General features: G+C 47.2%; 2 protein-coding genes across 3 annotated transcripts in view; one reads left to right on the top strand and one right to left on the bottom strand.

Moving 5' to 3' along the window:
* HHAT (hedgehog acyltransferase) overlaps positions 1-15,267 on the top strand; it is a 306,415-nt gene extending 291,148 nt beyond the window's left edge. Inside the window, exon 11 of the mRNA XM_034667656.1 lies at positions 11,249-15,267. Coding sequence (XP_034523547.1) covers positions 11,249-11,340 — 92 coding nt within the window. The 3' untranslated portion in view covers positions 11,341-15,267. The remainder of the gene's footprint in view (positions 1-11,248) is intronic.
* Positions 15,268-15,295: 28 nt separating this feature from the next.
* Positions 15,296-22,278, bottom strand: part of KCNH1 (potassium voltage-gated channel subfamily H member 1) — a 353,228-nt gene continuing 346,245 nt past the window's right edge. For both annotated transcript variants that reach the window (XM_034666902.1, XM_019797426.2), the window contains exon 11: positions 15,296-21,064. In XM_034666902.1, coding sequence (XP_034522793.1) covers positions 20,207-21,064 — 858 coding nt within the window. In that variant the 3' untranslated portion in view covers positions 15,296-20,206. The remainder of the gene's footprint in view (positions 21,065-22,278) is intronic.

The following is a 22,278-nucleotide window of genomic DNA, read 5'->3' as shown; positions in this document are numbered from 1 at the left end:
CAAAAGAATAGAGAAAGGGCCAAAATTAATAAAATTATAAATGAAAAAGGAGAGGTCACAACCAACACCAATGAAATTGGAAGGATTCTTAGAAACTTTTATCAACAGCTATATGCCAATAAATTAAGCAATCTGGAAGAGATGGAGGCCTTCCTGGAAACCTATAAACTACCAAGACTGAAACAGGAAGAAATNATACAAAATCAATGCCCAGAAATCAGTTGCATTTCTATACACGAATAACGAGACTGAAGAAAGAGAAATTAGGGAATCCATCCCATTTACAATAACACCAAAAACCATGCGTTACCTTGGAATTAACTTAACCAGAGACGTAAAGGACCTATATGCTAGAAACTATAGATCACTTTTGAAAGATATTGAGGAAGACATAAAAAGATGGAAAAATATTCCATGCTCATGGATTGGAAGAATTAACATAGTTAAAATGTCCATACTACCCAGAGCAATCTACACTTTCAATGCTATCCCGATCAAAATACCGAGGACATTTTTCAAAGAACTGGAACAAATAGTCCTTAAATTTGTATGGAACCAGAAAAGGCCCCGAATCTCCAAGGAACTGTTGAAAAGGAAAAACAAAGCTGGGGGCATCACAATGCCGGATTTCGAGCTGTACTACAAAGCTGTGATCACAAAGACAGCATGGTACTGGCACAAAAACAGACACATCGACCAATGGAACAGAATAGAGAACCCAGAAATGGACCCTCGGCTCTTTGGGCAACTAATCTTTGATAAAGCAGGAAAAAACATCCGGTGGAAAAAAGACAGTCTCTTCAATAAATGGTGCTGGGAAAATTGGACAGCTACATGCAAAAGAATGAAACTTGACCACTCTCTCACACCATACACAAAAATAAACTCCAAATGGATGAAAGACCTCAATGTGAGACAGGAATCCATCAAAATTCTAGAGGAGAACATAGGCAACAACTTCTATGACATCGGCCAGAGCAACCTTTTTCACGACACATCTCCAAAGGCAAGAGAAATAAAAGATAAAATGAACTTATGGGACTTTATCAGGATAAAGAGCTTCTGCACAGCCAAGGAAACAGTCAAAAAAACTAAGAGACAGCCCACGGAATGGGAGAATATATTTGCAAAGGACACCACAGATAAAGGACTGGTATCCAAGATCTACAAAGAACTTCTCAAACTCAATACACGAGAAACAAATAAACAAATCATAAAATGGGCAGAAGATATGAACAGACACTTTTCCAATGAAGACATACAAATGGCTAACAGACACATGAAAAAATGTTCAAAATCATTAGCCATCAGGGAAATTCAAATCAAAACCACACTGAGATACCACCTTACGCCAGTTAGAATGGCAAAGATAGACAAGGCAAGAAACAACAATTGTTGGAGAGGACGTGGAGAAAGGCGATCCCTCCTACATTGTTGGTGGGAATGCAAGTTGGTACAGCCACTCTGGAAAACAGTGTGGAGGTCCCTTAAAAAGTTAAAAATTGAACTACCCTATGACCCAGCCATTGCACTACTGGGTGTTTACCCCAAAGATACAGACGTAGTAAAGAGAAGGGCCATATGCACCCCAATGTTCATAGCTGCATTGTCCACAATAGCCAAATCATGGAAGGAGCCGAGATGCCCTTCAACAGATGACTGGATTAAGAAGCTGTGGTCCATATATACAATGGAATATTACTCAGCTATCAGAAAGAACGAATTCTCAACATTTGCTGCAACATGGACGGCACTGGAGGAGATAATGCTAAGTGAAATAAGTCAAGCAGAGAAAGACAATTATCATATGATTTCTCTCATCTATGGAACATAAGAACTAGGAAGATCGGTAGGGGAAGAAAGGGATAAAGAAAGGGGGGGTAATCAGAAGGGGGAATGAAGCATGAGAGACTATGGACTCTGAGAAACAAACTGAGGGCTTCAGAGGGGAGGGGGGTGGGGGGAATGGGATAGACCGGTGATGGGTGGTAAGGAGGGCATATATTGCATGGTGCACTGGGTGTTATACGCAACTAATGAATGGTCAAACTTTACATCGGAAACTGGGCATGTACCGTATGGTGGCTAACATAATATAATAAAAAATCATAAAAAAATAAATAAAATAGAAAAAAATCAATACACGGGAAACAAATAATCAAATAAAAAATGGGCAGAAGATATGAACAGACACTTTTCCAATGAAAACATACAAATGGCTAACAGACACATGAAAAAATGTNTCAGGGAAATTCAAATCAAAACCACATTAAATACCACCTCACGCCAGTTAGAATGGCAAAAATTGACAAGGCATGAAACAACAATTGTTGGAGAGGATGTGGAGAAAGGGGATCCCTCTTACACTGCTGGTGGGAATGCAAGTTGTTACAGCCACTCTGGAAAACAGTGTGGAGGTCCCTTAAAAAGTTAAAAATTGAGCTACCCTATGATCCAGCCATTGCACTACTGGGTGTTTACCCCAAAGATACAGACGTAGTGAAGAGAAGGGCCATATGCACCCCAATGTTCATAGCAGCATTGTCCACAATAGCTAAACTGTGGAAGGAGCCGAGATGCCCTTCAACTGATGACTGGATTAAGAAGATGTGGTCCACATATACAATGGAATATTACTCAGCCCTAAGAAAGAATGATTTCACAACATTTGCAGCAGCATGGACAGGACTGGAGGAGATAATGCTAAGTGGAATAAATCAAGCAGAGAAATATAATTATATGGTTTCACTCATTTATGGAACATAAGAAGTAGGAAGATTGCAACTAATGAATCATCGAACTTTACATCGGAAACCGGGGATGTACTGTATGGTGACTAACATAAAAAATCATTAAAAAAAAAAAGTAGGAAGATCGGTAGGAGAAGAAGGGAAGAAGAAAGGGGGCTAAAGAGAAGGGGGAATGAAGCATGAGAGACTATGGACTCTGGGGAAACAAACTGAGGGCTTCAGAGGGGAGGGGGTGGGGGAACGGGATAGGCCGGCGATGGGTATTAAGGAGGGCACGTATTGCATGGTGCAGTAGGTGTTATACGCAAGTAATGAATCATGGAACTTTACATCAAAATCTAGGGATGTACTGTATGGTGACTAACAATATAATAAAAAATTATTATATAAAAAAAGAAATGCAAATCTCAGGCTGGCTGCAGTCCCCCTGGATCAGAAACTGGGGGCTGGGAGCTTGCATTGTCTTTTGACATGGGCTCCAGGTGATTCTGCTGTGGGCTCATGTTAGAAAGCCAGGGCCCCAGGATTTCGTGCTTTAATTTCATGGACAGATTAGAACCATCTAGTCCTCCTTGCTCATGAAAGGATGTGAAAGAGGCAGCTGAGAATTCTTTGAAAAATCACAAAGGCTTCAACTCCTGCATTTGAGGCCCAGGTTTGTAAACCATATGAAGGTAAGAAATTGATGGGTAGTAAGGAGGGCACATATTGCATGGTGCACTGCGTGTTTTAGGCAACTAATGTATCATGGAACTTTACATCAGAAACCAGGGATGTACTGTATGGTGACTCACATAATATAATAAAAAATATTATTATAAAAATAAATAAATATCATGTTCTTATGCCAAAAAAAAAAAAGAAATTGTTATTTAACCCTAAAGTGTCAAGAGCCTATCCTTTATACCTTCTGTCCTTATCCCCGTGTGTTTGCAAACAGATCCAGCAGTTTACAGGCTTCAAAGCCTGGGCAGCTTTTCTCTTGCAAACAAAAAGGTAGCCCTCTGATGGGAAAAGGCTCCTGCCCTATAGCTTTTTTAAGGTTACAGCTCAAACTTTAGCTCTGAAGGAAGGTCTGCAGGCTCAGGACTGTTTGATGAATGGCTCCATGTTATCTCCAGGCTGGGACTACTGGAGTAAAGAAGATTTAAATAAAGCTGCCAACGCACCTTATCATTTCTCCCCATCAGGCCTGAATATTGTTAAAAATAAAGTGCTGTCAGGAGCAAGCTCTTTTAACAAAGACAACAGTGTGTAAAGTTATTCTGAATAATTAATGAAATGACAGTAGTGAGGCTGGGGAGATGGTGCAGAGAGTGCTGGGGCCACAGGGGTAGTGGTGCTTTTCAGATCCCGAGCTAGCTCCCTAGCACGAGAGTCCAATGCCTGAACTGGTTCTCTAAGGAGAGGAACTCTCAACCCCTGCTGGCCTCAGAGTGGAAGATGCCACCAAAGCAGGACAATGTATGTATAGAGTGGGGAGCTGGTGTTCAGTACATCTAACAAATGTAAGGCATGGGCACAGACCCGTCAGTCCAGAGAGACGGCAGCCATGCTCTGGAGCGAGTCCTGAAGGCCCCTACAGAACCAGGTATTTGCCCCTTTTGATGTGAAATGAGAGAACAGGTCATGTGGGAAAGGCTGGGATCATGGCTTTTACTAACTAGTAGGGTAGTGAATCAGCCTGTGAACGTTAGGTAGGGTCCCTCTGATGTGCAGTAGCTGAATGTCAGCCCCAAGGATACTCTGTGAGCAATGCTAAGGGTCAGTGAGAGGGAATGTATTCTTTGGCCCCCAAATCCATCAGTCACCAAGTCCCATGACTCTCTTTTCTGCAGCATCTCCAACTCACCTCTTCATTCCATTTCCCCCATTGGATATCCTTCTCCGAGTCTAGCCCTTCACAAAGGCTGTCCGTGGAGGCTGAAATTCATCAGCCTCGTATCTGTCTTCCCAGGATGGCAACGTGGGCTGTCACATATGCACCTGCATCCCCAGGGATATGGGTGGATATGTTGAGGGCATCTAATAATGATAATACATCCTTCACATTTGAAGGCTTGCATTTCAACCAAGGAGAGTTTGGGGAGCTGAGACTTGTTTCCTTTCTAGCCTAATGGCTCTCATGAATAATGGGAACTTCCTCTTCTTCCTTTCTTAGGAGGTTTTGAGTCACTGAATGACATTGCTGCTCTAAGGGACGAGAAAGTGAGAATCCATCCATTCAGCTTTAGGGACCCAAGGGCCAAGCTGAAAGTGAGTGTTTCTTAACCCCAAGGAGAACTGTGACCCAGCAAGGTGACAAATGAGCAGTGGATGAATGAAAGGATCAGTGGACAGCAGGGCATCAGAGCCTCTGTCTAGAAAACTTGCGTGGGTGGATGGAAGGAGGAGGCTATGGCATTGTTAATGGTAAAAGACAGATTATTACAGATAAAAATTAAAGGAAAGACTGAAGTCCTTCAGACTTTTCTCCAAATAGAATTTAATCTGACATTCTGGGCTTGGGGTGTGGACTCTGGGCCCTTTTGAGGCAGTGTGGCTACAAGCAAGGATATTGGTATCTGTTAATGATTTCTATCTTGCAGTGTTGTAAGCATTCACTAAGACTGTGTCTTCTTTGTAAACTGTATAGTAGATTCCATATTCTTCATAAACTACTCACATGCAGACAGAGACTATGGTGCTGGCTGACTGGGAGAAAGGGCAAGAGAAAGGCTTCCCTGCTAAGTTTGTTCATATGGTGGTCACCAGCCATTTTCTTCTAAAAATGGTTAGCAGTAGGATGTGGCCTTTGAAAAAGCCCTGTTAGAGCCAAGATGGCGGCCACAGGCTCAGGAGTGTTGCCCAGACTGACAGCTGAGTGAGCCTTTGATGGGGTAATTGAGAGCTCATACACAATTCAGCAACTCAATTAACTTCTCTCCCATTAGGAAGGATTGATTTCTTCCCTGGGATAGGGATTTGTGCTGATTCAGCTGCTGAGTGTGTCTGCATAGTTAAGAGAGAGCTCTTAGCATTGTCCGCCCGCTCAGAGGCCCCAGTGGAAGAGAGCATTACGGGAGCCCACGGTTCAGTCCTACACATGGCAAGTCCTCCTGCCCCCAGGAAGATGAAGGATTGAAAACCTGTCATATTTTAAGTGAATTGTATCTTCTTGGATGTGCATCTTTTGTTCAAATACCTGAGGGCATATATAAGCTAGGACATTGTGGAGGAATACTGCAAGATTGTGATTCGCTAATATTCCAATGTTACCTTCAAATTTTTTTTTCATTTTTTCAACTTTTGAATTTTTTTACAACTTTATTGAGAAATAATTTATGCGTAGCAAAATACATTCATTTAGGGTATTTTCCAGTTGTATATACCCTTGAAAATATTCCCGTAATCAAGACGCAAAACGTTTTCATCATCCCCAAAGATTCCGGGTGTCCCCTTTGTAATTTGTCCCTCCCTCTGCTCCAGCCCCTGGCAACCACTGACAAGCTTTTCGTTACTATAAATCAAGTGTCATTTTAAATAAATGGAATAATATGGTATATATTATTTTGTTGACGTCTTCTTTCAGCATAGAATTTTTTATTGTGATAAATTTTATATAACATAAAATTTGCCATTTTAACCATTTTTAAGTGTACAGTTCTGTGGTATTAAGCATATTCACATTGCTATGCAACCATCACCACCATCCATCTCCAGAACTTTAATCTTGCAAAACTGAAACTCCTGTACCATTAAACAGTAACTCCCCCCAGCCCTTAGCAACTGCCATTCCACTTTCTGTCTCTATGAATTTGACTACTCTAGGGACTTCATGTATAGTATTTGTCCCTTTGTGTCTGGCTTATTTAATTTAGCATAATATCTTCAAGGTTCATCCAAGCTGTAGCTTGTGTCAGGATTTCCTTCCTTTTCAAGGCTGAATAATATTCCATTGTGTGTATAGACCACATTTTCGGTATCCATTCATCTGTGAGTGGACACTTGAGTTGTTTCCACCTTTTGGTTATTGTACATAATGCTGCTGTGAACGTAGGTACACAAATATCTCTTCTAGTTCTTTCAGTTCTTTTGGGTCTATATGTGATGATTTTATGTTTAATTTTTTGAGGAACCTCCATGCTGTTTTCCACAGTGGCTTCAATCATTTTACAGTGTTACCTTTTAAACAAAGGTTTTCATTAGACTTGCTGCTTGTTCTGATTATCCCATCACTTTCCAGAAAACCAATTTGATATATCCTTTGACTTCTCATGGCCCTGCATGATAATGGTCTTTTCCTCCACTCTCCTGATCCTCAGCCTTTCCAGTCTTTTCAGATTGATGTAATTGCTCAGAAAATCACTCAGCTATAATAACCTCAAGTAAAATTACAGTGCTTGCTTTCTTGTAGCCACAGACGTTTCCCTCTGTGTCTTACCTGTTCTCATTAGCTGTAGTTATTATACAACTCACCAGTGTCCTATTAACAATGCCATGATACAAGCACCTACATCCTATTAACTCCCTCTATGCACCACCTGCATCGATCTTCTTAATTGAACCTATGGTGCTACGCATCATTCTTGTATGCATTTAGCTGTATCTGTCAGATAGTCTGTCCTGTCTGCTATATTACCCAATCTTTTGCAACCGTTGCCTGACTTGCCAGCATCCTCTTTGTAATGTCTTCAATGCTGCCTAGTTGTCGTCTGTTAAAACTCTTCAGCTGTTTAGATCTTAATAGGTCTAGGTATCAAAAGCCCACCAGGACACATCATTGAATCTGGGGGCTTAGCTATGAATATACCGAGTGTGCAGGGGCTTTGGCCTTAAAGTACTCTCTCAAGAAGGATCTTTTCCTTTGACCAATACCGTACTGCCCACCAGGCTTTATGAGCCATATTAATGGTGTGTGTGTGTGTGTGCGCACGCACGCATGCATGGGGTCAGGGATGATGGGATATGGAAGTTGACTGGACAGTGTGGATTGGAAATCCTGGTGAGAAGGGAGAGCCTGGAAGGAGAACACAGAATGGGGAAAGGCCAGGGGGAGTGCGGGCTACAGGATGAGGTCGGTGTTCATTTGTTAGAACAGAACCCTTTTTGACGCCATCTTTTTTGTTAATGTCTGACAAGCCAGGATGACTGCATCATAGCAACCCTCAAATGTTGCCAGAATGACAGCCCATCCTAGTTTCTTTTTCTGTGCTCATCTGAGCCCTGATGAAGAGGAGGCTCTGCCCCAAGTACCCCCAACACTTGGACCACACCAGTGCTTGGGTAGCCGCTGCTACAGTCAGAGACCCTGTGCTGATAGCAGACACCCACAGAGGGCCATGTTGACGTCTGGTGTCTCGGGCAGGCCAGGCACACACAAAATGCTTGTGAAGTACTGGGTGAATACTGTGGAAGGGTGCCTCGTGGAATCTGTCTTTTCCTTGTCATTACATAGCTTACGCCTAAGGTCAGGAAAAGGTAAGATGTCCTGGCAGCCCTCTAGTGTGCACTGGGGTTACTACCTGCAGGAACACGCCCTTTAACAGGGCCAGTGAGCTGTTTACATAACAGCTTCACACACAGATTATTTACATCTACTTCTCAGGTGGTCCTATAGTAATTCTTTGCATTTCTGAAACTCTTTTTAAAAGCTCTACCAAATCTGTGATTTTATTTCATGTGCTTCTGTTTATTTTTGACCTCCCATTGTGTAGATGGAGAAACTGAGGCCCTCTTAGTAGAGTCAGGATTACGAGTCTCCTAAATGCTACCTATCTGCCTCCGTGCATGGCAGACAGTTAATGGTAGAGGGAATTTTCAGGGCCTAACTGGGGTCCAAACTGAACATGCGTATGCCACACTTCCGGGCGGTGCTGGGGATGTTTGTCCTTACGGTTCTGCGTGCTGGCCAGAAGCTTTCACAGGGATGTCCCTTGACAGCTGCAGGGCCAAGCACAGTTGTCCAATGACCCAGGCCCAGCTTTGTGTAAATAAAACATCCCCATTCTCTCACCGCCATAGCCAGCTTCTGGGTTCTGTGTTTACCAAACACCTGCCAACGCATTGTCCCAAACACAGCTGACGTCTGACAGTGCTCCCCCGGGCCTGAAGCCCCTCCCTAATTCCTGCTTCCTGAGCCCACTGAGGAGCAGATGTCAGCAGGTCCCCTGGCATCTGTGTCTGAGGGCCTCCAGGCAAGATGGGTCCCTTTCGAACCTTGAAAAAGTACCTGGCTGTACTGGGCCAGTTAGTGCCCCCCCCCCGTTTATGTCCATCTGCAACCTCAGAGTGTGACTTCATTTGGAAATAGGGTTGTTGATGACGTTATTAGCTAAGTGTCTTGAGACGAAATCAACCTGGATTTAGAGTAGGCCCTAAATCCAATGACTGGTGTCCTTCTAAGAGGAGAGGACACAAGAGGTGCCCAGGGAAGAAAGCCACATGAAGACAGGCAGAGATTAGAGGTATGTTGCCATAAGTCAGGGAGTGTCTGGAGTCATCTAAGCTGGAAGAGGCAAGGGAGGAGTCTCCCTAAGAGCCTTTAGAGAGAGGGTGGACTTGCCAACACCTTGATTTCATACTTCCAGAATCTAGAAGTATGAGAGAATGCATTTCTGTTGTTTGAAACCACTAAGCTTGTTGCAATCTGCTCCAGCAGCCCCAGGAAGCTCACACACTGGCTCACTGGCAGGCAGGAGTTAGGACTGGAGGGCTGGGCCTAGAGCCAGGCTCTTGGGAGTCCTCTGCTCTCCTCACTTCTCTTGCCTTCAGGGCCTAGGAGAAGTGCTGTGCCAAGCTAGTCTCAGGAGAAAGTTGAAAACAGGAGTTCAGAGGAAGACCAGGGCTGGACTTCCCTGTTATCAGTCTCATCTTGATGGAGAAAGACTTGTGTGTCCTCTCCCCAGTATTATTACTACCTTTCCTTAGTGTCCATCAGAGGCCAGGCACCATGCAGCCTTTACATCATTCCACACATTCCTTCCTTATGTCTTAGTCAGCTCAGGCTTCCATAACAAAATACCATGGACTGGGTGGCTTGAACAACAGACATTTATTTCTCACAGTTCCAGAGACTGGAAACGTCCAAGATCCAGATGCCAGCTGATTTGGTTCCTGGTAAGGACCCTCTTCCTGGCCTCTAGATGGCCACCTTCTCACCCTGACTTTATATGGAAGAGAGAGGAGGGAAGCTTTCCGTGTCCCTTCTTATGGGGGCACTAATCCCATCATGATGGCTCCTCCCTCATGATCTGATCTCAGCCCATTTACCTCCCAAAGGCCCCATCTCCAAATATGCATTGGGGGTTAGGGCTTCAACACATGAATGTGGGGGGACACAATCAGTCCATGGCATCCTATAAAGACTCTATTAATAAAGGTACTCTGTCCCTCTCCTCGTTTTACATTTGAGATTCATCAAGTTGCTCCAGGTCACACAGGTGGCAAGTGGCAGAGCCAGGGCTTGAACTGGCGTCCAGGTTCACTTCAGAGCCTGCACAATTAACCACTATGCCTTATTAATGGAACTTCTATTAAGAATGGCAGCTGGTTGTTGGCATAGCAAGAAGAGAGCCTGCAGGGGTACAGTACCCTCAGTGGCTCCCCACTGCCTCCTCCCTACTTCTTTCTCTGCCCTGCCTGCCCCTTCCTGTGCAGTAGTCACAGTCACATGAGCCCTGCTCCTGGGGTGGCCCATGACGTTCACACTTGAGGTGGTCTCTCTGGTCGCTTATCCCTGTCCCTTTCCATCTGGCAAGCCCTTGCTCACCCCACACGGCCCAGTTTAAATGTGCTCGGTCTACATCGTTATCTAGCACGTGCTATGTGGCTCATAAATCCCAGTAGCGTGTGTGTGTCTTTCCCAGGCTGGAGTGAGATCACCTGTTTTGGCATCTGGTATTTTCCACAGCATCTCTGGATCTCCAGAGCTCCTAATACGTGGTTGAGTAAGTGGAGCATGTAGAAGACATGGAAGTCATGAAGTGACAAATACTCAGCAGAGAGGACTGTTAATTGAGGGGGAGGAGAAGGGAGAGGAGAAGAAGAAGAAAGAAAAGAACATCAAATATTCTAAGACAAGTACTTATAGAAGGAACCACTAAAAGCTTTGAGTTTTGAAAGCAAATGTTTAATTTAGGCTCTCCCTTCTGTGTGCTTACAGATGGCACTCAGTTCAATATAACGGCCAATCTATATTTTGAGATTTACTGTGGGTCTTTCTTCGTTTTTGATTATTAACTACTTTAGTTTTCTAAATATATATTCTTTTACAGCTTGTCCTATTTCTAAACCTAATTTCCATTTGAGTCATTTTATGCCGACCCTAGTGGGAATGTAGAGTTTCAGGTGTTGGTGTTCCAGGGAGAGCACACTTTCTAGGAGGTCGGTGTCTTCCTGCATCAACTGAGGCCCATATTTCTTGGGTTGCCTTCTCCAAAGGGGGACAGTTTGCACCTGTGGAAGGTCCTGTCCCAGGCATTTCTAACTGCTCTTCCATCTCTGTCCTCCCCCTGCAGGCTGGCCATATGTGACCCTCTCTGTCCTGGGATTCCTGTACTGCTATTCACATGTCGGCATTGCCTGGGCCCAGACATACTCAGTGGACTAATGCCGCCCGGCGCACGCCAGCCCTTACTGCTGGCCTCCAAGGCAAATGGTGCTTCACCCTGACCTCGCACACCAAGACAACCTCCAAGGAACCAGTGCGTCATCTGCTCATCTTTTGTTGAAGTTACCTCACTCCAAGACTGGAAGCTTGAGCTCTCATAGAAAATTGACAACCAGAGAGGCTTCTCACTTTGGGGACCCAGAGCTCATCTCCCCCACCCCATCATTTTCCTGTTGAGTAAGCAGGGGTCCAAAGCAGTAGTATCTTGCCCAGCTGCACATGGTGACATTGTGGTCTAGAACCCAGTCCCAAGGGCCCTTCAGATTCTTTCTACTTTACCAAGAATTAAATGCAGTAGACATTTCTCAACTGGAGCACAGAAGTCCTGATTAGTGATAAGGCCTGTTCTCCACTGTACATATTTCTGAAATATTTTACTAACATTTAAGTGACCTCTTCCCCATGTCCTTCAGTGTGGTCTCTAGAACCAGAACTGCGGTCTGAGCTTCACACTTCAGCTCCCCAGCAGGGAGGAGACAAAGCCAAAGTCAAGTTTCTAATTACCCAGAAGATACAACCTGTCCTATGGTGTTCCAAGGGCTGGTACCTAAGGAGATCTGTTATTGGAACACCATCACGGTGATCAACATTGGATGCTTGTTCCCTAGATATCCAGAGAAGTATAAACATGGCAGTTCCTCTATCAGACAGTTAATCTTCATTTCCCAATAAAGAAGCAGAATGAAGGAACCATGAGCTAGTGCGTCCATAGACAGGTGCTGTCAGGCTAGTGACAGGGTAAGGATGGTTTCCTGTGGTCTTTTCTCCTTTCCACGTGAGTCAGTCTCACCAGTCATCTTCCCACTCAGTGGTTTACACTCAGTGGTTTACAATGTTTTGTTTTCTTTCAAATAAAATGGAGCCTTTTCTGTCGCACTGATAAATCACATTTTTGTAGAATCATTTTGAATAGTTTTTGAAGAAAATTCTTAAAATCTATACACCTATAACTCTTAATTATTCACTCCTCTGGAAAGTGGGTGACAGACCACTAATAGCCCCAAGTGGTAGATAAGGCTGAATATGTCTGTTTGGCGTTGGATTTTTTTTTTTTTTTGAGAGGGCAGGCAGTATGTGAAGCAGCTTTGAAGTTTGATCCATAGTCACGTCATTATGGGAGAGCATAAGTACATCTCAGACACATGGATAAAATTGTTACTGAATGAAAGGTTCCCTTGGACCTGGTCTGGCCACGTGTCTCACACTTGCTATCTGGTGTGATCCTTGTGTCCTGGCCGTGGCTTTTAACTCAATGAGATTCATATTCCTAGAATGCAGGACCGGCCGTCTTGCTGACATCCCTTCTTCCTACCCATTCTGCCTGGGAGAGCAGGTGTGGATGGAGCAGGTGGTATGCCGTGGGCATACCCCACGTTGACTGCTCCAAGGAACAGACCCAGAGGGAGAGGCAGGCTGACGGCAGTGTCCTCAGCAGCTGCCTGGGTAAAGGACAGGGAGGCCAGGCAGGCGATTCCAAGGTGCTGGGAAGTTTCCAGGAGGAGATAGGGCTGGGAAGAGTGAGCACCCCAGTGACTACAGTGCGGGGTCATGGACTAACACCAGTTTAGGAAGTGTGGCCAGCCACAGGTTCACATGGAAGGAAGGGGCTGGCTAAGGACACACAGGAGTGTGAAGATGATTGTAGGCAAGCGTCTGATGTATGTACATATGTAAACAATACAATTTGAACTCTTCAGAGACACCATTTATGTAAAAACAAAGAGGCTTATTCATTCCCTCAACTTACATTGGAGAATTGGTGGATATATTTGGAAGTAATAATCCTGAATTCCTTTGAAGTGATTACATGATTTAGAGGGTTCTCGGGAATTAGTACCTGATGAGCCACATATCTGAGGCCTGGTGAGCCGGCATGCGGGTTCTCTAGGACCATTGTTTTCTTTCTTTAACCTCTTGCTATTCTCCAGCTGTAACATGAAAGCGATAATAGGGCTGTCTTCATGCATGTAAAGTAAAATCTTGGATTTGCTTTAAATGAGAGACTCTGGAAGTGCCTGGGAAGATGGAGCCATCCAGCTGAGGAGAATGTGACATGTTACTGCACAGACATCAGCCCTGGGCAGCCTCAGGCATGGGGCTGGAAAACAGCTAGACAAGGTCCAGGGTCACTGCTAGCCCCAGGATCCCCTGACCTCAACCAGGCTCTGTGGGCAAGCCAGAGAGCTCCAAAACGATTGCCAAGATGATCCCCAAGGAGGCAAGCAAGACATCTGAAGGAGGGCCAACTCTTGGTGATTCTAATTCTCAGGACCGTGCAAGAAGACTGCAAAGTATTCTATTATTCCTTCAGATTAATTTGTTTGAAATGACAGCAGAAAGCCTTCTGTTCTATTAAAGACTGCAGGCCTAGAAAGAAAATATATCCATCACATATCTAATTGTATAATCTACATATTGGGAAGCTAGTAATTTAGTGGGATGGGGTTCCCCTTAAAGAAATTGTGACTGCTCACTTCCTTATTTAAAATAATAATATAATTGTTGACTAAGTGTAAGAAGTTAACCATAATATCATGAGTTTGTCTCTAACAAATGTACTGGAACATATCCACACGATAGGACCAACTATTGAGAAGCCAGATTATCTTGACGGTGCTGGCCTTTCTCAGTGGGCATTGAGAAACCTGAGGCCCTTCTTCAGGGAAATTGTTTCATTTTAAAACAAACCAACAAAATCCCAATAGTTGACAACCCTTTGGCACCCAGAATATCATATCTATAACTTAGCTCTGTATTACTAGTCCTTTTGACTAATTATAAAAATCATATTCACGAAGAGAGATTTTTTTTCACCATTGAGGATATATAAAGAACATAATGTTCGGTGCTTTATTAGGTGAGAGTTTCTTTTCTTTCTTTTTTTGGTGAGACTTTTGACTGAATATCAATCACTTGGAATTTTAAATACTATCACCTTTCGTTTATTTTTATTATGCTTTTCTGCAAGGTAATGAAACAGTAGGTTGTAGAGGACATCATTAAGAGTGCTGTATTCATACCGTGGCCCTAGGAGATCAAGCAGAGGCCCGAATGTGGCAAGCTGATCACAGATTCCTCATTCTGAATTAAGTTCTGTCTACAAAAAGAAAAGTGCCCGTTTTGAAATGCGGTCCAGTGGTATGAAATAAGAACTCAGGTTGACAGGCCCGTGGAGAATTTCACCAGGTGCAGGAAGCAATTTTTAAAGCAAGTATTAAAACCACAGCCAAACTGAGAGAGCTGGTCTATAGGCCTAGTTCATTGAGGGGCAAACAGTCCTCTGCCTTACTGGCTTCGGAGACCACCCGTGAATTCAAGCACAGATCAGAACTCATATGGTGGATGTGGAATCATTCCAAAAAGATTCACTTATGTTTTTGACACTCTATTTTAAAAGGCAGGGAAGCGTTCTTATATCTAAAACAGATTTCAATCCAAATTGTTAAAAATGTAAAAGTTCACTTCTCATTGGGAGGCCACGTTCAGATATGTGTTAAATCAATGTGTTTTGTACCACAGTTTTCCACTGATGCCAGCTCTGGAAGGCATCTCGGGACGTCTGAAGAGCAGATACAGCCCTATTTCTGGATCAGATGGCAAAGCACCTTCACAACCATTCTCTTGCTGTGCTGTACTTAGACATGCAATCTGGGGGTCTCTAGAATTCTAAGGTCTCCAAAACCATACTTACAGGGACTCTCCAAATTCGGGCCTCCCAAGCTCTTGAAAAGGAACAGAAAGTACCATCCTTGTTCTGCCATCTGGGGTCAGAACACCAATTCAGTACCTTAAAATTGTGTAAGAAAAGGCAAAAGCAAATATCATGTATAAAATAGTTTATTACCGTAATAAATAAAATTAAACTTTTTTTTTTTTTTACAAATATCATTTGTGCTTGTTTAAAAATGTTGAGAAGGGTATATCATCCATGGAGGGGCCCACGTATTCCTCTTACCATTCCCAAGCTGCACACATAACAGTGGAGTTTCTGGCAGCATAAACTGACCATAAAAATAGTATCAGCTCATTTGCACTTCTGTCTATTCATGCTCATTTGGACAAAGTGGCAGATGCGAAGGAAAAAGAAAAACCCAATGAAGGATTTGGCGGGACTCAATGGAAAGAGTGTCAATATAAGGAAAGCCTCAGATTGATGGACTGCTCAGGAGTAGAAGTGTCCTTACGGCGTTGGCGAAACGTTAGATGTGGGCAGTTTTCAACTGATGCACAAATAGAACGTCTGAATATTAAGAGAATACATTCACTGGGGCGGGGTTGTTGTCTTCATGACGGTCTTTCTCATTGTTCGTATCCTGATATGAGATCCGTGAACTTCTCATTGAGCAACTAGTAGATCCGTTGACCGACTCTGAAGTCACAGATAAAGAGACCATGGCTCTAGGTTGAAAGGCGGGGCGGGGGGGGGCACCCACCAGGTCCGGCACCTGCGGGGCATTCGAGTCCAGTTCTAGAGGTTCCAGAATAAGTCTGATTTGCTCGCATGAGAAAGAAGTTTCATTTGAAACTAATTTAAGCTGCAAATTCACATTGATTCTTTTGAACTGTGTGTGGTGGGGGAGGGGAGCGGAGATCCAAACTTCTCAACGTGAATACCTTGTGTGAGAAAATGGTACTTTCTCTGATGGCTGCGGTCGGTGTTGAGGGGACAGTGAACCCCACCCCCAGCTGGAGGGCACAGGAGCTGGTGAAAGTATTGGTATTGAAGCGAGCGAGAAGGCAGTACAATTTAGTGACAGAGGAGAGGCTACCCTGGGGTCTGAGCGTGCCCTCAGTGGGTTCCTCTTTAAGCAACACGACATGAGGAGGGAGGAGGGGGAGTGTTGGCAGCTCCATCCCAGCTGGAGTTCCATTCAAGGGTCTTAAGGCTAAACATCTTTATTGCAAAACATTGTACAGTCTATCAAATGCACATCAGCAACTTGTATCCCCACCAGGGCTCCAAAATTTTCCAGGGTGCATGTGCCATATGGTGGTCAATGCACCAAGGGGAGAGGAGGCTCTCCCTTCACCTGGGACCCCTAAGGCATTCTTTTAGTCCCCACAGAGGCTTGGACAAAAATTCTAACGACTGGCTTCTTACTTTCACCTTCCACTGAAGGATTCGATAGGGGAAGCTTGCGGGATGGGGTGTGGTGGTGCAGTGCATTTTTTACTCTGAGCCATGCTGGCTCCACTTCTGAAAGAAGGTTCCAGAAAAGGGCCTGATGTTTGGCCAGCAACAGCACATAGGATCTAGGAGGTTGAGGGTAACACAGGCCCAGGAATTGGATAGCCAGAAACGGGAACCGCTCTGAAACACTGGGGACCATGCTGTTGTAGCGTCAGAGATGTTTCGAGCCACTGGTTGCCTGCTACTGGTGGCGAACTCTGCACACAGATGTAGCCTGAGGTTGAGAATATCAAGAATGGTCTGAGAAACAAGCCAGGTATGAGCATGAGAGAGTGCGGTGGTTGAAGGTGCAGATATCAAAGTTGCGCACGAAACCAGGGCTTCTCGACCAGAGGGCTGCCTCCCTTTCCTTCCCGGGGGAACCTTGTCACACTTGGTGGAGGTGTCCTTGCAGGGGTATGGGCCAGCAGCTCAGTCTGGAGTCTGCGTCCTCACCGAGAACGAGCGCACTGTCTTGTTGGCTGTCTTATTTCATAGACTCAAGCCTCACCCCCACACCTCCGTCAGTGGGGAGAGCAGAGCACGGTCAACAAGCAGCCAAGTGCGGACGCAGGACCTCCGGCCCCAAAGCTGGGACCTTCTCTGGGAAGCGGAGCCTCCCTACGAATAACATTCAAGGTTAAGGAGTTTAACTATGAGATCAAGTACCCAGCAAGTACTGGGCGATGGTGTCATACGTTATGTCCCTTCCCTTGGAAGGGAAACAATAACTCGGGTAAATATCTCTCAGCATAACTTCTAAAGTCTAAATGTTCGGTCCGACACCTGGTGACGCTGTGTTTCCCTAAGCTATCTTCAGCCGCCGGGTAGTGGGAGGTTTGGTCAGTATCTGAAGCTTGTGGCCCTTGCTCGGGAAGCCAGAGCAGCATCCAGGCAAGAGTAGGTAGTTAGCACAAAGCCCACGGCCAAGTGCATGTCATAAAGATGAAAGGAGAGAAGGTTTGGCTCATTTAAAAAAAAAATTTTCTTTTTCAAAGGAAAGAAAGCAGAAGTCCCTCTAATCCTTAAGTGGAGAAGACTAAGAGCACGTCCAACCACACTGTGGTCATCTGTCACCACAGGCTCACATGGGGGCCCTGCGACCCCGAGATGAGCACATTCCCTCTGCAGGATCCAGGCTTCTGGTCATGAGCCCCATTCAGGTCCTAGGAGTCAATCCACAAGTACAATCATGAAGCTTTATTTTTCCCCCAAAAGTGTGGACTTTCAAGCCTGGCACATCGGCGTCTTTGCCCCTCAGACCCCAATGGGGGCACCTGTGCCCTCTGGCAGAGTCAGTGGGGAAGGGAAGGGCCCTCTAGGTTGGCCTGCAGGGCGCTGGACAGGAGCCTGTCATCAAGCCCGCAGAGAGCCGGGCAGGTGCTTCTGAAGCTGGACGATGGAGTTATTAGGGCCCTTGCCCTGACTTGAAAGTAGTGGGGACTAAACTTCAGGAGAGGGCTAATGAGCACATTTAAGGAATGCCAAACTAGAACATTCTGGGGCAGATGGGATTCCAGATCTTTTATAGCCTCTGGACTAGCTGGCAGCTTCTCAAGGAGCCTTAAAGTCTCAATGCTTTATCCAGAGTCACGAACAGTCATGACTCGGCCTTGGGAAATTAGACTTCCTCTTCTTTGTATTCTGCCATCTGAGGCTAAATCGAATAATGTCGCAGCCTCGGGAAGCCAGGAGCCACCCCGATAAGCCTCCCATGAGCAGCGGCCTAAGTGCATGGGACCCCTGGAGAAGGAACCTTCTCTCGACCTCCTGGACCTCTGTTCCCCAGGGCCACCTGTGCCAGTGGGAGCCAGGAGAGGACAGCCCCATTCCGCACAGACAGCTAAGGCCAAGTCCTGGGACCTGTCATGGCCACTGAGCAGGACCAAAGGGCAGGGGGGTAGGTGGGTGCTGACAGGAGGCCTTCAGAGATGCCGAGTATCTTTATAGGGCCAGTCCCACCCTGGCAGGTCCCCTTCAGTACTGAGGGGACTAACAGGATCAGGATCTGTGCAGCAAAGCCATGCCAGGTGCAGGGGTGAGGTGCTGCGGCGTGACCCACGCAGCACGCCAGCGCCCTGGATCCCCTGCACTCCTAATTCCCTCTCCAAGCTAGTGCTTAGAGCTGCACTTCTAACCTCGCTTGTCAAGTTTTGGGGTCCTGACCCTCTCTGCAGGGCATACACCTGAGTTAGTTCCATTAGGCCTGGGAGAGACCTCTTTCCTTTCTCAGACGCCCCTGGAAGGCGCCCGGACACATGAATAATTTGACCCCAGGTGCCTAGGAGGCAGTGGAGTGTCCCCGAGCATCATGGCGTAGGGACTTGGGGCTCTGGGACCATCGCTCTGAGCTCATGCCTTCCTGGGCCGCCAACCCCAGCACCCTACAGAGCCAGCTGGAGAACCACTGCCTCGTTCTCTTTCTGCCGCTCCTGAAGCAAGTGGCCCTGCAGGCTTCGCACTTCCTCCTGAAGTCCTACTGACTGTGGTAGCAGAAAAAGAAGTTAAAATTTTAAAGTAAGGCCAAGCATGGATCCCAAGGGTCCTCTGATGACCCCATGCAGTGGGCAAAATACAAACTTCTGAGGGGCCATCAATCCCAGTGAGAATCATAATATAAACATGGGACTTGCTACAATCGTTTTTCTGAGGTTGTATGTGTGTGTGTCTGTGTCTGCTTTGCTAATAAAGCAACTCTGGGCTCATCGCCCTTCCTGCCGATGCCACACGCCCTGAGGAAGGCCATGGGAACACTGGGGGAGAGATCGAGAAGGAAAAGAAGCGAAGGGGCCCACGCGAGGAGGACAGTGGCATGGGGCAGGGCCAGAGGTGCCTGTGAGGCTTCTGGAGCCCTCCCTGTGGCCTCTCCCAGGACAGCAGGCTGCAGACCACGGCCCGGAGAGGCTGCTTCCTGGAGGCCCCTCTCTGGCTCCTCTACTGGGAGAGGAGACCTGAGGATTCCCGGCTTTCAGTGTCAATGGGAGGCACCCAGAGCACCTCACTGCTTTCTGGCCTTAACCATGACAGACAGAAAGTTGCAAGGCTCTGCCCTCCCTGTCCCTGAAGCTCCCCTTGTCCCGGGCTTGTTACAAATGCTACTGTAGGAAAATAGAAGGTGATGGCAGACATGGGCTGTACAAGGACAGGGAATGCTGGGAAAACCCTGTGCCCACCACAGTCTTTGGGGTCTTGGCGCAGGAGCCCAGCCTGGGGGGAGAAGCCATAAGGGGTTCTCCGGGGCGCTCCCACCAATCCCCAAATAGCTGCTCCTCTTTTCTAGTGGTTGTCATCTTTTACAAAGATTGTGGCAGTAAAAAATTAAAAATGAAGGAAAATACCCTTTAGACAGCATGCCCCCCTCTTCCAAAATTGTGCAGACAGTTCAAGAGCAGCTGCCATCCTGCAGGGCGGTAGCACGCGCCTCTTCCCACGTCTGCTCCCAAAGAGAGAGAGAGAGAGAGAGCGCGGGCGTGGGCCTGAGCGACCAGCCGGCTCTGATTCTCCGTCAGGAAGAGCCTACTTTGGAAGTTGGTGGTCCTGTAGGTGTGTGTGGGGGGGTGGTGTCTAGGGCAGGGAGGCGGGGCTTTATCTTTGACCTTTTTTCTTCTTCTTCTTCTTTTTTTTTAAACAGACCACTCAGCTTGCTCCAAAGATGTCTCTCTCTGATTCTGGGGACTGGGGCCTCGATATCTCAAACAGCTCCTGCGGAGACTGAGAGGATCTTCTGGAAGTTAATATCCTGAGTATCTCAGAGAGCTGTTTCTCAATATTTGTCATTTTGGTGTTCAAGGCCTTGATGTCCTCCTTCAGCTCGTGCTTCACCTCCAGGACTGTGGCCTGCAGCGTCTGCTCGGGGATGGGGTAGAAAGAATGCTTGACCTCCGCCAAGATGGGGCTCCGGTCCTGGGGGCTCCTGGCCTCGCTGACGCTGTCCAGACGCAGGTCGCTCTTGGTGATGCCGCTGTCACACGAGTCCGTCTTCTTGAGGGTGGCCTCTCCGGATGCCTTGGTCCTGTCGGGGAGCGTCTCCATGGACTCGGCCTTGGCCACCTGGCTCCAGTCCTCGGCTTTGCCGCATGCATCCCTGAAGCGGGCCCAGCCCTTGCGCCTGGCGCAGTCGCCGCCGCCGGCCCTGGCGCCCAGGCACTCGGCCCCGGGCGCGTACAGCCTGCCGTGGTCCGCCACCGCCGCCGAGGAGGCCGCCTGGAAGGCCACGGGTGTGGCGGGGCTCTCACGCACGGTCACCACGCTGGCCTTCGCCAGGCTGTGGTTGGCTGAGGCGTGCTCAGGGAGGGCGCTGCCCTTCTCCACGTCCAGGTCGTCGGGGTCGCGGCTGCCCCGCTCCGCGGCCAGCCGGGCCTCCTTCTGCTGCCGGAACCTCTGGAAGAGTCGGCGGACAGGGTGGTCCGGGGGCAAGATCAGGGGGGCCTCATTCTTGCGTTTCATGCGCTCTTCCTCCTCCCGTTTCACGTCGCTGATCTTCCGGAACACAATCTGCAGGGAGACAGAAAGACAGCAAAGCTCAGTCCCTCGGCAGTCAGCCTCTTGGGCACCCAAGGGCTGCGTGCACTCACCGTGCGCCCACATCCCTACTGGGCCTCCCTGGGCTTTGCTCAGGGCCTGCCCACCCCTGCCTTTCCCGACCCTCGACCCTCATTCTCAGGAATGACTCTAGCCCTCACCATCTTCAAGAGAAACAAACCCCACCCTCTCCATCCCCACAAACCGGGGAGGCTGGGGATGCCAAATGGCCTCCGCCCTGGAGACTGTCCTGGCGCCTGAGCTGGCCCCAGTGAACCGGTCCTTGCCTGCAGTCCAGCTTTTCAAAAATCATTTTTCTTTTCTTTTCTTTTTTTTTTTTTAAAGATTTTATTTATTTATTCGACAGAGATAGAGACAGCCAGCGAGAGAGGGAACACAAGCAGGGGGAGTGGGAGAGGGAGAAGCAGGCTCCCAGCGGAAGAGCCTGATGTGGGGCTCGAATCCCATAACACCGGGATCACACCCTGAGCCGAAGGCAGACACTTAACCTCTGTGCCACCCAGGCGCCCCCAAAAATCATTTTTCTGATCCTGCCTCCGACCTGCCGCATTGGAACTTCGGGACAGGAAGGCCTGGAATCTGTGATGCGGGCATGAACGTTTAAGCACCCTGCTCTACACCACATTCCAGGGCCGGAAGGTTCAGGGGAGTCTCAGGCAGGGCCAGGGCTGAGATGGCCACTGGCTTCTGCAGGTCCAGACCCTAAGTGAACTCGGCTGGCTGTGAAAGCAACAGCAAGTCTCACTTGGAAGCCCTCCCTGTCCGCAGGCGGCTCACAGGGGAAGAGCGCACGGCCTCGCACGCGGCCTTGTCCTGACACTAACAACTGCCGGGATGGCTCGTAAGATCCTTGAATGCTACTTCCTGTATTCCGTGTAGCAGCACTGGGGCCCGGGGATGCATTTCCATTTTACAGAAGAGGAAAACCAAGGTTCAGGGTAGCTAAATGTCACATAAAATTTGCCGTAAGTGACTTCTACCCGAGCCATCCAAGCCCAGACCCATCAGGTGTCCAGCAAGTACGCACTGGTGATCGCCATGCTTCACGCAGAGGGCGGACGGACAGTCAGCAAGCCAGGCCGTGAATCTGGCCCTGCGTGCAGCAAGAGCCACACACGACAGGACTTTCCCCTAGGCTGACCTCCTACTGTGGGAAAGCCATGTCA

Source organism: Ailuropoda melanoleuca, chromosome 8 (genome assembly GCF_002007445.2).
Source record: "Ailuropoda melanoleuca isolate Jingjing chromosome 8, ASM200744v2, whole genome shotgun sequence".
Classification (NCBI taxonomy): domain Eukaryota; kingdom Metazoa; phylum Chordata; class Mammalia; order Carnivora; family Ursidae; genus Ailuropoda; species Ailuropoda melanoleuca.
The sequence above is the reverse complement of the archived record's forward strand: the minus strand, read 5'-3'. Positions and strand labels throughout refer to the sequence as shown.